General features: G+C 57.2%; 1 protein-coding gene across 3 annotated transcripts in view; it reads right to left on the reverse strand.

Annotated features, from left to right (window-relative positions):
• Nucleotides 1-1,639: 1,639 nt before the first annotated feature.
• The window catches only part of BCAS4 (breast carcinoma amplified sequence 4), a 56,940-nt gene continuing 42,021 nt past the window's right edge, over nucleotides 1,640-16,558 (reverse strand). For 2 of the 3 annotated variants that reach the window (XM_044927534.1, XM_025263285.2), the window contains one exon: nucleotides 1,640-2,191. In XM_044927534.1, the coding sequence (XP_044783469.1) occupies nucleotides 2,069-2,191 (123 nt within the window). In that variant the 3' untranslated portion in view covers nucleotides 1,640-2,068. The remainder of the gene's footprint in view (nucleotides 2,192-16,558) is intronic. The other variant, XM_044927533.1, reaches the window with a different exon arrangement.

Genomic DNA, 16,558 nt, shown 5'->3' on the forward strand with positions numbered 1-16,558 from the left:
CCTCCTTCTAGAATATTCTGAAAGGTAGGGCCCGGGCCTTGGGAACAGCCCGGATGCCAAGAGCCCACCGAGAAACACAGGCCAGTCGGCCCTTCCCCGGCCCAGCCCCATCACCGTCACAGCCACCTGCTGCCCAGCACCCATAGCCAGGCCCCGACACAGGTCATCGCTCCCTCATTGCAGCCCCAGAGGCAGGTGCCCTTATTCTCTGCCTCTTACTGGGCTCAGAGAGGGCAAGCCACGAGCCCAGAGCCACCGGCCCAGAGCTGCACGAGGCGAGGGCTCTGAGCCCTGGGCCTGCAGGTCTCTACTTCAGGACACTTTGCGGCTGTGGCTTGATCACGTGACCCCCACCCGCCTCTCCCGAGCCCTCGGTCCAGGCTTTGGAAGGAGAAAGAAGCGTGGGCGTCTCCAGCCATCAACATATGCCTGGTTTTCCAGAAGCGTGTGCCCTCGCTGCTTGTCTGAAAAACGAACTTCCCATCGACTCTCCGCTCTCCCTCAGCAGACCGGGGCACCGGGAAGGGGTCTAAGCTTCTCTCTTCGTTAAAAACAGTCCTGCTCAATATAGCGCAGCCATGACAACGAACGGTCAGCAGCCACGGGGACGCTGCCCACAGACTCGGCGGCGGCCGCGGGAGCGGGCACAAAGCCGCCACGCTGAGCCTGCACACGCCAGTCCACCTCCAGGGACAGAACAGAAGCCCAGACAGCAGCCCCGTGTGCGCTGTGAGATGTCAGGATGCTGTTAGCTCGGGGCGGGGGCGGGGCGGTGGGGGGGTGCTGGGGGCGGGGGAGGGGGGGGGTGGTGGTTGGAAGGGAGCAGGAGGGGCTTCGGACAAGGAGTGCGCGCTTCGAGATGGGGTGAGGGCCAGGCAGATGTGTTCAGTGTGCGAAGGTTCAGTGACCTCAACACTGGATTTATATACTTCAATAATGGATAATAAGGTCTCAACGTTTTAAAATGTTTACAAAAATTATCTGTATACAAAAACACTGACTCTACTTGAAGCAAGGGCTTCACGTAATAGCTTTTTATTTTAAAAAGTATCCTAAAATTGACAAGGCTCAACTTTTTTTTTTTTTTTTTTTTTTTTGCCTTGCTACTACTGCTCTTGCCTGATTCATGATATCAGATTTCCTTGAAACTTGAATGCAGGTCTGCAGTACAGGGTATGTGTGTGTGTGTGTGTGTGTGTGTGTGTGTGTGTTGAAATTTGAATGCAGGTCTGCAGAACAGGGTGTGTGTGTGTGTGTGTTGAAATCTGAATGCAGGTCTGCAGAACAGGGGGTGTGTGTGTGTGGTATATGTGTGCTGAAATCTGAATGCAGGTCTGTAGTACAGGGTGTGTGTGTGTGTTCTTAGCTCTGGGAAGGATTCCAGAAACTAGAAATATCCATCACCAAAGTGAGGAACCCAACGTTTCGGGACGATAGCTCAAAACCCATCTACATGAGAAGTTAAAGCCAACACCCCTTGGGAGACCTCAGGAAATCCTAATGGTCTCGGCATTCTGTGGGCACCTGAAGGCCAGAGCCGTGCACTCCCCTCAGGTGAGGAGCTTTAGAATAAGCAGCTTCTGAGGATCTGGCTTGACTTGGTAGCAGGAGCACCCATCAAGGAAACACTTACACCAGGTGACCTCTTGACACTTTATTGAGATGGTTCACAGGGCCAGTGAGCACTGGGGTTCAGACAAACCAGCCAAATCAGATGGACCTGAAGCCACGCACCCTGGTGATACCTCCCAAGACCCCAACAATTCCTGTGCAAAGATATCCATGTCCCCACAGCCCGTCACCTGGGGTGACCAGCTATCCCCAGGGGTGACCACCTCGTCCAGACCACCAGGCAAGCCACAGCTGGTGCAGGAGGCCTTCCCAGCTCATCACCGAGGCACTGCCCACCCCCTGGGTCCCAAGCGCTTCTCCAAACCCCATGCGCCCCCATGAAGCAAGGGGGAAAACTCAGAAAACGAACCCACAACAATAAAAGAAAAGAAGAAAACCACATCTGCTCTGCACACAGATTTCACTTCCCAACGCCCGGATGGCAGGACCGAAGTGCTCACAGACGCCTTTGGCAGCTGGGGGCTCGGGGCATCACCTCCCCCACGTCCACGGGAAAATAGTCCTCCGTTCTGTACAACGCGGGCAGCTCAAATGTCGGGGCCACCGGTGCCCATCGCTTCTGGAAAGACAGAAAACCAGGTGCCCGGTCAGTCACGTGAAGCCACTTGTTCTGAGACCCAAGAACTCCAGTAGCAGGAGTTCACCCCGCAGGGAGGGTGGTCCAGGTGAGCAGAGTCCATGATTCTTCACCAAGAATCATGGTGAAGAATGAAGAATCAATGTCACAGAGCCTGCGACAGCCAAAGCCAGCCCGCCTGACACCTGATGGGGACCGGCAGGGCTGGTCCGTGTGCCCAGAGCTCCGCAGTGTTTGAGAGGACAGGCGGAAGAGGGTTCTGGGAGGATGGCTGAGAACGCGGCTGCACCTCAGGCCACCGAGTGCGAGGAAGCGGCATTTAGGACCCGCAGCAGCGGGAGTCTAGACCGCACCTCAGGCCGCCGCTGGGGGATCTGGGGTCGGCGATAGTTCTGTGAGCGCCCATCTGTGCTCCTGAAGGCCTTGCCATATGCATTTTTTTCTTTTAATTGAACCATTTTAAGAAGGGCTTACTTATGTCTCGTGTGGGTCTTTGTGGCAGGGAGATTGGGGAGGGGAGATTTTCCATCAAGCAATGATCTCCAAGCTCTCCTAACCCTACAGGTTACATAGGCATCTCTGGGTCAAACCGGTTTCACAGAGGACCGCCCCAAACAGGGCTTCTCAAACGCGGCTGCACAAGGGACCCCCTGCGAGAGTCCTGGATGCTTATACCCAGGCCCCGCCCCCAGAGCCTGACGTCATCGGTCTGGGGTGTGGCCGGGCACCTGAGTATTGCAAAGCTCTCAGGTGATTCTCAGTTAGAGCCGGGGCTGATCCCGTGACCTGCTCGGAGGAGGGAAGTCCTGCAAGGCTCCCAGGTGTACCTGGCAGGCAGATACGGGCATTAATGGGGGGGTCCGGGGGGCAGAGGGAGGAGGTTCTGCACGTCTCCACCTGGGGTCCCTCTGACCACCTTCTGGTCCTCCCACCCCCACCCGCAGCTCCCTCTGCTGTGTGATCTACAGGCCACCTCCGCCCCCAGGCCCCAGGCCCGCCCCCTGGGCCCAGCTCTGCCCCAGCCTTCAGCGGCCCTCACAGGTGCCAGCGAGTGGTGTGGGGCTCCGGTCCACGGTTAATAACAGCGCCACCAAAACTCAGCCCCGCATGAGCCCCACACTGCCCTGAGTGTACCCTCACTTGCCCCATGCTTGTCCCTGCAGCAACACCAGGACCGCCCTCCCCACTGTGGCAGGGGGCGAGGGAGACAAAGCCCAGGAAGGTGCTTTACCCGCCACCCCCCCCCCCGACCTGCAACTCCGAGCACCTGTCCCCTCAACTCCTACCTTACACGTGCTCGCACCCGGCCAAGGGCACCGCCGTAAACACGACGCAGCCCCAGTCATCAGGGCTCCCTGCTTATCCGCAGACAAGGGAGCCCTGGGAACACACTCCCAGTGTGTGATGGGGAATACGGGAGGGGGCACCGGGGCCCTCGGCGCCCAGCTCCTGCAGGGCTCAGAGGTTCCCAGGGGCTGAGGACCTAGGAAGGGCTGTGTGGGGGGCGGTGGGGAGGTGGTGGCCAGGCTGCAGACACCCCGTGTCCGTGTGGACAGTGCTGGGGGGTGTGCTGGGCCACGGGCACCAAGGTGGGTCCATCTGGAGTCAGGCCGGGTCAGCGTGTGGACAGGAAGTTGTAAACCAGGGCCAGATGACGTGGGCTCTTGGAGGTGGTACTAAGAACTTTATCCTAAGAGATCAGGAGAGAGACAGAGCGGGGCAGGGAGTGTGTGTAACGAGATGTGTTTTAGAAAGAGCAGAAAGCAGACTGGAGGGGAAAGAGGGGACCAGAGCGGAAGCTGTTACAGGCAGGTGTCCCTTCAAAGTGAGAGTGGCAGGATTTGGGGTGAGAGAGAACAGACTCTAATGTCTGAGCCCTGAACTCCCCACTCCCCACCAGAGCTGGTCTCTGCTGCAGAAAGAAACCACCAAAGAACACCTTATCTACCTGATTTCAGATGAGGTAGAATGCACCCGGGGTCCAGGGACTGCCTACCTCCCTGAGTCACCACCACCCACGTCTGGAAAGCTGGGACTAGCAAGCAAGTCACCTTGGCCAAGGGTCTGCCTCACAAAAGGGAACATTTAACCAGCAAACGCCGGGTCAGCTGCTCTGGGCTCAGCCCGCATGGTGGAGTGGGGGTGGGGGTGGGGGTGGTACTTGGGCAGCATCTTCCTAGGCTGCCCCCCACCCCTGCGACTGGACTCGAGTCTTCCCATAGCACCACGACCCAAACACAGCTGGGAAAGGAGCCCCAAGATTGTCTCACAGCCTCAAGGATGCCGTCCGTGGATAAGCCATCGTTTTAGATAATCCTCACCCTCTTTCTCCTGAGATCTGACCGCTGTGGTATCTAGAAAACGCAACAGGCAAGTAATGACAGTTAAAAGACCAGCTCCCTTGTCCTGACACATGGCATGGGGGCTAAAGTGCACCTTCCTCTCCTGATCTCGGGACCCAGGGCAAGGGGCCAGGCCAGAGCTGGTATCCCTGTCCTGGGGATGCCGGGCCTCTTGACCCCCTGTTCTTTTCGTATTTTTAAGCATATTTATTTATTTATCGTATATATCTGGATGTGCTGGGTCTTAGTTGTGGCATGCGAGGTCTTCAGTTGTGCTCATGAACTCTTAGCTGCGGCACGTGGGATCTAGTTCCCTGACCAGGGATCAAACCCCAGCCCCCTTGCACTGCGAGCTTGGAGTCTTAGGCAGTGGACCCCCAGGGAAGTCCCTCCATGTTCCTTCTGAAATGGTTCTCCCAACAGGGATGGGGCTTCTGCCTCCTCTCTCAAGGAGACAGGCTCCTGGAAGAAGGAGAAAATCCATATAACGATGAAGGAACCAAGGAGAAGGAGGCCTGAGAGACTGCGAGCAGCTTTAAATAAAATCGTATCTTTAGTTCCAGCAAGGTCTAGTGCAAAAAGTGGTGGCACTTTTGCTGGTGATGGAGCGGAAGCATCCTTCCTGCATTCAGGAGGGAGCAGACGCCCGGAGAGGTGAGCCTTCTGCTGGCACCGTGGGTTATTAGAGAATGGCCACGTGTGCGCTTGCAAGAGGAAGTCCCTTCACCCGGACCCCACAGGGGCTCACGAGGACGAGACATCCCAGACGAGCTTGCTCCCCTTTTCCACCGGGGGCCCCCAGCCTGGGAGATGGCGAGAGACACCCCGGAGGCCAGTTCACCCCTCCACACTGGCCCTGGGCCCAGCCCCTGACAACTTCTTGGGGCACGTGGGAAATTTCTGGGAAAGTGACTCACAGCTCATCGGAGCTCTGGGCCTGCAGTCAGCCGGGGGGCGGGGGGGCCCAAGCTGAGCTGGGGGCTCCAAAGGTGGCCGCGTCAGCCCTCGATGCTGCTCTTGGAGGGCGGGTGGGCATGGGATGCTAGCTCAGCCTGTCCAGCCTCCACGTCCCACATGGGTACCAGTGCCTTGATGGTCTTGAGGGGTCCCTGGTGTCAGTTCCCCATCCCCGCTGCCCTCCCCAGCCCCCCAGCTGAAGGAGGGGTGAGAGGAGGCCCGACCCACCCGGGCCGTGACTGGTCCAGGGGTGAGCAGGTGACCCAGGCTCGTCCAGTTGAGAAACAGGCTTGGGGCTCTGGCTACTGGGAGAGGCATGTTTTCTGCCCCCGTCGCCCTTCCTGGGTTCCTGTGAGGATGGGCCATGAGCCTGGCGGTCACTTCTGCCCCCACACTGGCAGTCGATTCAGCCCAAGAAAGAAGCCAACACAGGGGAGCAGGGTTGCAGAGCTGGGAGGTGAAGCAGCACAGAATCCTGACAGGATCACTGGAGCACCTGAATTACATTTTGCCCAAGGTTAGTGTTAGCTCGGCAGTGTTGGGCTCCCCTGGTGGCCCAGACAGTGAAGAATCCGCCTGCAATGAAGGAGACCGGGGTTTGATTCCTGGGTCGGGAAGATCCCCTGGAGAAGGGCGTGGCAACCCACTCCAGTATTCTCGCCTGGAGAATCCCATGGACAGAGGAGCCTGGCGGGCTACAGTCCACGGGGTCGCCAAGAGTCAGACACGACTGAGCGACCAACAAACACAGTGTTACCTTGGGGCTTTTTCTGTTCCTGAGACCATAGGATTCTCTTCTTTTCTTAAACCAGGTTGACCTGAATAGTTGCCACTTGCAACAAAGCATCCTGCCTAAAGCAAATAATAAATCTGCAGGAGTGCAGGGAAGTGCCTGGAAACCAGCAGGGAAAGCGGCAGGTGAAGGCTGGTGTGCAAAGTTGCCAACAGCCGGGCACCGCAGATGCTGTCTGGCTGAGCAGGACCACACCCTGGAGGTCTGGGCCCAGTCCCGGGCCCCCCAGGATGCCAAGGAAACACAGCTCTCACGCCCATGCTTTCTTGGATTCTCAGGACGACCTGCAACAGGAGGGGCAGTCCCCAACTCAGAGGTCACATGAGCCAGGGAACCACGGAGCTGGGGTCCACTCAGGCCTCTCCGGCTCCAGGTCACCCCTGCCCACTGCCCCACAAGGCTCCAGCCTCAAACCCAAATCCTGGAGAATCTCGGAGGGGACTTCTGAGAGCATCCCTGCCCATCCCTGGCCTGCAGCTGATGCTAAGATGCTTCTCCAGGGGCGGCCAGGTTCGCAAGGAGGCTTCGTCCCTGCCCCCAGCCTGTGGGCGGGAAGGTTCCAGCAGGGGGGAACCGGATGGGAGGAAACCTGAGACCACAGGTCCAGGGCTCTGCCACCCTCCCCCCAGCCCCCAGCTGGAGGAGGGCCTCTGGAGCCGGGGCACTGGGCCTAGCAGGCCCTCCCGGGTCTGCCCAGCCTCCCACGTCTTCCTCACTTCCACCCGGGACCCCCGCGTTCCCAAACCCGCAGCCCACACACCAGACACACACCAGTGTGTGTGTGTGCATGCGCGCGCACGCACGCACACACTTGGTTGGCTACATGATTTTTAAAAACTGGAATTAATTTCAAACATGTTGAAAAAAATCAGACTTCTCAGAAAAACCAGCCTGCCAGCTAGCTTCTCTTGGAAAATCAGATGATCTGGAAGCTCCCGGTGGCTAGGCCGAGGCGCCCCTTGTGGGCGGCCCCAGGCCCCTGGCGGCCGCGTTGCCTTTCCAGAACCCACTGCTTCTGGTGGTGGATGCTTCGGGGTTGGCCCCCCTTGGTGGGTTGCACCCCTGACAAGTTCCTCTTCTGACAAACCCCCCACTAGGTCACTGCAGCATGTGGCAAAGGAAAGCCTCAGGCCAGCCTGGGTTCGGGGCCTCTCCTGTGAAGCCCCCCACCACCCCAAGTCAGAGCACCGTCTGCTGAAGCTGGGCCCACCCGCCTCAGGGCTTCATCTGCCCAGTCCCGCTCCCAGAAATCCCCCACGGCCCCCTGTGAGTCCCAGCCCCCTTCTGTCTCCCTCCTGGAAGCCCCAGCTGCACATTCCCGAGCCTGGACTGCTTTCTGTGCAGGCCAGGCTCAGCACATTTGTTTTGCAAAGAGCCAGACAGTAACTGTTCACAAGCCCCATGGTCAGGGTCACAGCTACTCAGCTCTGCCCTTCCAGCACCAAAGCAGCCATGGGTGATGGTAAAGTAATGGTGTGGCTGTGTGCCAATAAAACTTTATTTACAAAGATGGGGGCAGGCCCCATGGACTTTCCTGGTGGTCCAGAGGGTAAGACTCCACGCCCCCAATGCTGGGGGCCCCAGGTTCAGTCCCTAGTCAGGGAGTTAGATCCCACATCCTAAAGCTAAGAAATTCACATGCCACAACTGAGACCCAGCGCAGCAAAAAAAAAAAAAAAGATGGGGGCAGGCCAGGTTTGGTATTTTTAGTTTGCCCCTAAATTAAATCTGCCTTCCTAAGTAGAACAGGCATAACAAAGCCATCCCTGTATCTCCCATGCAAGTGGGCACCGAGCAAGAGGCCGCCAGACACAGGCTGCAGGGTCAGGGCCGGGCCCACTCACCCCAGGCCAGAGTGATGCCTGGCCGGCTGCTCTTGAGACGCCACTGCAACTCCATCCGGTCCCAACTCACTAAGCATCCTCCACTTCAAAAGAAACACCGCACCTCCATCCCACACGTAGGCCGGGTTCTGAGGCTCCAAGGTGTGGTCAACCTCTGGGAGGCAGAGGCGTCAGGCTGACCATGGATGCAAGTGCAGGGAGCCAGAGACTCACCCTCGCCCGCCAAGTGACCAGGCACCTCCAGCCCAGGGGACTTGGAAGAGGCCCAACCTACTGGGTAAGCAACAACCTCACCTCCTGTGACCCTGTTCAGTATGCTCATCTCTAACCCTCACAGCCCTGCTTCAAGGCTGAGCTTTCCCTCCTCTGGAGCCTCACTTTCCTCTCTGTCAAATGAGGATAATGCCACTGACTTCATGGAGTCCTGCCTGGAGCACGGCAGTGATTCTGGAGGTGCTGCAGCCACCTTGGCACTGTGAGGACAAACGCCACAGGCTTGAGGATGATAGTCAACTGGCCATTCAGGACTTCCTGTCACACAAGGAAGAAGCACAAACCCTACTTGGTTAAACCATGTCAGTCAGGTTTCTGTTGCGCAGCCTGACAGACGTATGCCATTCCGCTCACCATCGCTCCAGCGAGTAGCGAGCTGCCCACGGTCATGCAGCTATAAATGGGTGGAGCCAAGACTCAACCCAGGTCGTTCGTATGATGAATGGAATGATCACCAAAACAGTGAAGACTTCTGGATCTCAAAATTGTCCCAAAAGGTAAAATGGAATTCCAAATAACTGATGTACGCATTGCCCCCAGCTGCAGAGGCTCCACTCCCCTTGCGTGGGGGCTGCACGTGGTGACTTGCTTCCGCAGAACAGAGCAGGGGAGAGAGCGGGGTGGAAATAACTGCCCAGGAGAGACACCTGGCAAACACTGCCTCGGCAAGATAGTCAAGGGCAACATCATCCGTGCTACGTCATGTTGAGAGCAGGGGCCCTGGATCTGATGTGACGAGAAGGGCACTTCACCTCTGTGGTCTCCCTCCCCAAAACCCACAACCCCAACCTAACCACGAGAAAAACATCAGATCAGCCCTAATTGAGGGACGGTGTACAAAATACCTAACCAATAATCCTCAAAACTGTCAAGGTCATCAAAAATAAGCAGAGCCTGAGAAGCTGTCATAAACCAGAGGTGGCTAAGGAGACACATGACTATCTCTAATACCGAACAGAAAAGGGCGCTGGGGAAAGCTAGCGAAATCGGAATAAAGCTTCGGAGGTTAGTTAGATAGCAGTGCATCGAGGAGGGTCCTTTAGCTGTGGCAGGGCACCCGGTCAGGCAGGACGCCAACAATAAGGGAAGCTGGGTGAGGGGTACACGAGGACTCTGTATCATCACAGCAGCTTGTCTCTAATTCTAACATACAAAATTGTACTGGGTGGAGGCAGGGCGAAACAGGCAGACAGCAGAAACATCCCGGTCCATCAGGACAGACCAAGCCCCCAGGCTTTCTCATCTCAACCACAGTGATGAGTAATGAGCTCTTCCTGAGTGCCCAGCCCACAGCGGAACCTACAGGCCCACAGCCCGTTCACGTCCAGCTGCTGAGACAGACGGGTGTTCCTACTCCCATTTTCCAGAAGAGGAAACGAAGGCTCACAGACACACCTGCCCAGGATCGCCCACCGGGAACTGGAAGAGAGCGGAATTCAAACCCAGGCCCGCCCTGGCCTAGCACAGCCAGGACCCAGGGGCCCTGGGGCTGACTGGGGCAGGGAGCTGTGCTCTCGCCCAGGACTTGAGACATCCCTCCAGGATCTGCTTTCCAACCTTGGACCCTCAGGTGCCCCCCCTCTAGCCTATTCAGAAACAGCAAATCATGGCCTTTGGGTAGCATCCGGCCCACACACTTGACAGAATCAGTTCAGTTCAGTTCAGTCGCTCACTCATGTCCAACTCTTTGCGAGCCCATGGACCGCAGCACGCCAGGCTTCCCTGTCCATCACCAACTCTCAGAGTTTACTTAAATTCATATCCATTGAGTTGGTGATACCATCCAACCATCTCATTCTCTGTCATGCCCTTCTCCTCTTGCTCTCAATCTTTCCCAGCATCAGGGTCTTTTACAATGAGTTAGCTCTTCACATCATCAGGTGGCCAAAATATTGGAGTTTCAGCTTCAGCATCAGTCCTTCCAATGAACATTCAGGACTGATTTCCTTTAGGATGGACTGGTTGGATCTCCTTGCAGTCCAAGGGACTCTCAAGAGTCCTCTCTAACACCACAGTTCAAAAGCATCAATTCCTCGGTGCTCAGCTTTCTTCACAGTCCAACTCTCACATCCATACATGACCACTGGAAAAACCACAGCCTTGACTAGACAGACCTTTGTTGACAAAGTAATGTCTCTGCTTTTGAATATGCTATCTAGGTTGGTCATAACTTTTCTTCCAAGGAGTAAGCAAGCGTCTTAATTTCATGGCTGCAGTCACCATCTGCAGTGATTTTGGAGCCCCCCAAAATAGTCTGCCACTTCACAGGATGGGCTGGTGCAAATTGTAAAATGCATTACCTGCCACCGTGGAGGCACCAGGATGGTTCAAGTAAACACCGCGCCCCAGTTTCTCCTGAACAATGCAGCCACCTGGCCGCGCTGGGCCCGTTTCCTGCGGGCTGTGGCGACTTGGACCCCCTAGATGGGGCATGTGCCGTCTGGTCTGCCACGGGCCTGCCTCACTCGCCCTCAGGATCGCCAAGCCCGTGGGCATCTGGGTCAGCAGTGGCTCCAGGCTCACATCACCATGGGGCCGTGGATGCTTCCAGTCCTGCGACCTGGTCCCCTGGGGGCAGGGGGAACGGCCAGCCTGGGCCGCTGCTGGGACCAGTGGCTGCGCCCTCAACCCGGGGGCCCCCCAGGGCACGCCAGCGCCCAGAGTCAGGTGCGGCCCCGGGGCTGTTCTGTGGCGAAGACCGCCGGCTGGCAGAGGGCAGGGCAGGGCATGTGCCCAGGGTCACACAGCCGCTAAACGGCAGAGCTGAGCGCCAAACGGGCTCTCCTGAGCTCCTGGCAGCGGCCTCCACCTCGGCCAGCCCGAAGGCCCTTCACCCCCGGGCCCAGCCTCCCTTCTCAGCCCCCATCAAGGGCTCCTCAGGCCCCGCCCACCTGCCCTGCCGGCCACGCCTGTGAATGCTGCAGGGCCCCAGCCTTCCAGAACACTCTGACAGCTGTGAGCAGAGCCCCTCTCATCCCTCTTGAGCAGCCTCTGCGTGTCCAATCCTGCCCACAGGGTGGGCTGGCCGGCCCCATGGTGGCCGCACGGACCAGCGCCCCTGCCCCCCAGCCCCCGGCTCCGCCAGCCCCGCCAGCCCATTCAGCACGGCGGCGGCAGAGGCTGCTGCGGCCGCAGTGACGGGGACAGGCCTGGGGACCCCAGCTGGGACAGCTCCGGTGCAAGGGGGACCCCAGAAGCAGGGACGAGCTGGTGCAGGCTCGTGAGAGGCCACGCTGGCCCTGGCGGCTTCCAGAGCCCTGTGGATCCCGCTTTTAGCTGGAGGAAAAGCATTAACGTGGAAACCAGCAGAGGAGGAGCCCCTGAAAGTTCTGCCAAGACACTGGCGAGCAACTGCAAACTCACACGGGGTCTGGGAGGCAAGACAGGACAGCGGGTAGACGGAGTCACAGCACGGCCCCTCCAGCGCTGGGTCTCTGGGGGCTCCCTGACCCCTCCAGCTGTGGCCCCTCCGCCCTCCCCGGCCATCTCCTGGAGGAGGCGGGTGTCTGACCTGGGCTTTGCTTCTCATCAGACGGCCACTGAGGCTAACCGTCTAACTACTATACACTTACATGTATATATGTTAACTGGGCACCTGCTACATTTCAGAGACTTAAATCTGCAGATCACAAAGGCCCTTCACAGATGAGGAAACAGGCTTTTGGGAATCCCCTGGCAGTCCAGTGGTTAGGACTTGGTGCTTTCACTGCATAAGGCATAGGTTCAGTCCCTGGTGACGGAACTAAGATCCCACATGCTGTTTGGTACGGCCAAATAAATCAAAGCACACAGTAAAAGCAACGCATGGCTCTGGAGGGGAGCCTGGAACAGAAAACGGATGAGAAGGGAAAATCTGGTAAAATCCAAAGTTCCGTGAATAACACCGGACCAGTGTGGGAGGTCTTGGTTTTGACAACTCTCCCGGTGGTTGTCAACCCACCTGTCACGTGAGGTGACGGGAGATGGGGAGACGGAACAAGGGGAGCCCGGAAGCTCTCAGGAGTACCGTCTTTATAAAAGGTTTTCTGCAAATCTAAAATTACTCAAAATAAAAAGGTCATTTAAAAATAAACACACATGAAGGGCACAACACAGGTGACAAGCTATCAAACAATCATACTAATATCCTAAAGATGACAGCGAGGAAGATGGCAGTTAGACCTTCCCTTATCTCAGTCACTGCTCAGGACAGTCCTGGACAGGGGCTAGGCCTGGGTGTCCACCCCATTTTACTGAGATGCTGCAAGCTTAAGCTCCATGCAAAGCATGACACTTGCAAGTGACGGGCAGGCCCGGCCAAATGGCTTGATCTGATGCTCTGCTATCACTATCTTGAAATTCTCAGTAAGCTGAATATTTTAGAAAACTTTTACTCGCTTATTTCTGGCTGTGCTGGGCGCTCCGTGCTGTGCTTGGCCTTCTCACTGCAGTGGCTCCTCTTGTTGGGGAGCCTGGGCTCCAGGGCACGTGGGCTTCCGTTGTTGCATCACTTGGGCTCACAGCTGTGGCTCCTGGTTGCTCTGTGGCGTGTGGACCCCTCCTCCCAGAGCAGGGGCCAAGCCCATGTCTCCGGCATTGGTAGGTGGACTCTACCACTGAGCAGCCAAGGGGAAGCCCCTCTCAGTTAAGTCTTCACAAACGGGCCCCAGGTTTTCATCTTGCACGGCCCCCGCCAATTCTGCAGCGGGCTGCAGTCACAGAGCCGGATTACAAACTGGGATCTGCGTTCTCCATCCTTAGGACAGTCACACGCGGTCAGCTCCATGCACAGCGTGGGCCCAGAGCTCCTGGTTGAGAAAACCTCATGGGGCCAAGGGTGGCTTGTGGCAGCAAAGGTAGAGTTTGGGGAGGACCTCAGTGGATGGATTTGGCTGCAGCTAGGGCTATCCCAGAACAGATCAGGTAAAAGAAGATGCTTTTCCAGGCCAAGGCACCAAACCAGCTGCCCACGGCCAGTGGCCTCCTGTCCCACTGGGGTTCTCCACGTCCACATCCATGAGCCCAAACCAACAGCTGGTCAGGGCCCAGCAGCTGGTCACAGTCTCATCAGAGCCATCCTTGTTTCACTCTGATGCTGATTTTCAACAGAATCCTCAAGGCTTCAATGGCTGACCTCGAAGGTGGTTGACTCCATGAAAGGATGTTGGAAACAGCAGCAGTTAGCTCTGGGAAGCAGAGAGCAAACACACACACACTCGACCGTTTTGTTGGCATCCCGCACGTGGGCAGCTGTTCTCCGTTAAACAAACAAGCCGTCAGGGTGAAAACAGAGGCAGCCACCAGGACCGGCAGGCACCGAGCAGCTGCCCACAGGCCCGCCTCGCACCCCTGCTCTTTGCCCAGCACTGCAAGAACCTGCTGCAAGGCCGTCCCAGGCCGGCACTGGGCTCCCACCCCCCGACCCCAGGAGACTGGGTGGCCTGGGAGCCTCCGACGGTCACTGTCAGCATCCCGTCCCCGTGGCCCCAGAGGCGCAGACGCGGGTCTCATGAGGCACTTTCACAGAACTCAGCTCGCACACTGTCCTGGTCGGATGAGGACACTTTATCCATTGGGCCCCCTGAGCGTGAAAAAGGACGTTTTCCAAAGTCTGCAACATAACATTTGAGAGCAAGAGAAAGGAAAAGAGGGAGAGACAGAGCTTGGTGGAAACAGAGAGGAACATAATTAGAGATGGGGGCTTCCCTGGTGGTTCAGACAGTAAAGAATCCGTGTGCAATGTGGGAGACCTGGGATCGTTCCCTGGGTTGGGAAGATCCCCTGGAGGAGGGCATGGCAACCCACTCCAGTGTTCTTGCCAGGAAAATCCCATAGACAGAGGAGCCTGGCGGGCTACAGTCCATGTGGTTGAAAAGAGTCGGACACGACTGAGCGACTAAGCACAGCACACAGCCCAGAGACGGAGACTCAGACAAAGGGAGGTAGAGACATAAACAAGAAACAAAGGAGAGAAAAACATGAAAGAGCCAAAACAAGAGAGAGAGAAGATGCAAAGACGAGAAACAGGAGAGTTCAGAAAGAAGAAATAGATGGGAAGGAGGAGGGAGAAGATGGGGGGGTTGGTGAGAAAATGAGAGGGAGGAGGAGAGGGAAGTGCCGAGAAGCCTCGACAGGAAATGGGGGGCTGAGGGGGGCGGGGGACTCGGGCAAGGACTAGGGAGCAGATGTGAAGGGAGCTGGAGAGTCGGTCCTGGGATATGGGGCCTCCCCAATCCCAAACCCAGGTGGTGTGCCCGGCAGGGACACAAGAAACTCCCAAGTCACCCCACCCTAAACCCCATCCCTTTGTCCAAGAAATAATAGTATTCTGAAAGGACAAAGGCCGGTGCAGAAGACAGGGAGGTCTGGGTGCAGCAGACTCCATCTGGCCTGAGGGACAGCACCAGGTTCTTCTCTCATCTGACTCAGGACCCGGGAGAAACCTCTGGCCTCCCCCTTCCACCCAGGGGCGGTGCCCCGTCCCAGGCTGCAAAGCCAGAAAGAGGAAGAGAGATTCCGGGCCGCCCCCCGCCCCCCACCCCCCACAGCCAGCCCAGGCCTCCAGTCCCGCATCAGGGGCGTCTTCCTTCTCCTCTCTTCCGTGACTGCATCCACTGCGCCCAGGAGCGCCTGGTCCACGGCAGATGCTTAATCAGCAAGTGCTCGCTCTGCCTCCAGGCTAAGCCCTCAGGCTCCTGTTAGACTCCTCCAGCCCTGAGCCCCACCATCGCATCTCCAACCCTGGTTCCGCCTGCCAGTGCACCCAGAAGGACCCCCGACTCACGGCCACCTGGATGAAATCTCCGGGAAATTATGCTGAGCGAGAAAAGCCAGTCCCCAAAGGTGACCCGCTGTATGATTCCATTCATAGAACACTTCTGAAATGGCCAAATTTTTGACATGGAGGACAGAGTGGCGGCTGCCAGGAGCTGGGGAGAAGGCTGGGGGAGGGAAGGTGAAGGTGGTCACAGAAGGACGTGAGAAACCCCTCCGGGGCTGGGACCGTTCAGCCTGCGCTGTGGTGGAGACAGGAACCTCAACACAACAGGACTGTACAGGACAGATCCAACTGTACAGAACTTAAAACGAGTGAGTACAGGTAAACCTGGGGAAACCCAAGGGACTTCCCTGACTTCCAGTGGTTAAGACTCCCTCCAAGGCAGGGGGGCGAGGCGGGTTTGGGGCTTCCCAGGTGGTGCTAGCGGTAAAGAACCCGCCTGCCAACGCAGGAAACAAGAGACGCGGGTTCCATCCCTGGGTCGGGAAGATCCCCTGGAGGAGGGCATGACGACCCACTCCAGTATTCTTGCCTGGAGAGTCTCATAGACAGAGGAGTCTGGCGGGCTGCAGTCCATGGGGTCGCAAAGAGTCAGATACAACTGAAGCGACTGAGCATGAACGCAACCACGCAGGGAACTAGAATCCCACATGTCATGTGATGTAGCCTCCCAAAAAACCCAGGGAGATCCAAGAGCAGCAACAGATTGTATCAAGGTCGAAATCTCAGATGTGATGTACCACAGTTCTGGAAAATGTTACCATTTGGGGAAAACTGGGCAAAGTGTACAAGGGCGCTTTCTATTCTATAAATTCTTATAACTGCATGTGAATCTCTGTGTCAATGAAGAACTTCAATTAAACACACACAACGTTTCCCCACCTCCACTCTCCAGGCCCCCAGTGTCTCCCTATGGACCACCCCAGCAGTTCCAGCCTCCTGATCTCCACCCTTGCCCTTCCAGCATCTCCCTCCGTATCTCGAAACCCTCCAGGGCCCGGTCCTTGGACGATCCCAGGACCTGCTCCATCCACTCCCCTACCTTCACCTCCAGCTCCAACACACCGCCCACCAGGCCTCGCCTCCCCGCCCCTGCCTGAGACGCCTGCACACTCCCCTCCTTACCTCCTCCGGGGCCTCGTTGTGCTCCATGTCTCCTTCTCAGGGAGGCCTTCTCTGACCACCTCCTGCCCCCAGACCCACATCACCCCCTCCCTCACCTCCTTCTCGCCCAGGAGGCACTTCATATGCTACACTAGACTATCGGCTGTCTAGGGCGGGAACGTCCTCTGTCCTCCCCAGGTTCCCAGGATATGAAACAGCATCTGGCTCGGATAGGTGGGGGATGATAAGTACTTGTTGAATGAATGAATGAAAAAGGAG

Source organism: Bubalus bubalis, chromosome 14 (genome assembly GCF_019923935.1).
Source record: "Bubalus bubalis isolate 160015118507 breed Murrah chromosome 14, NDDB_SH_1, whole genome shotgun sequence".
In the NCBI taxonomy this organism is placed as follows: domain Eukaryota; kingdom Metazoa; phylum Chordata; class Mammalia; order Artiodactyla; family Bovidae; genus Bubalus; species Bubalus bubalis.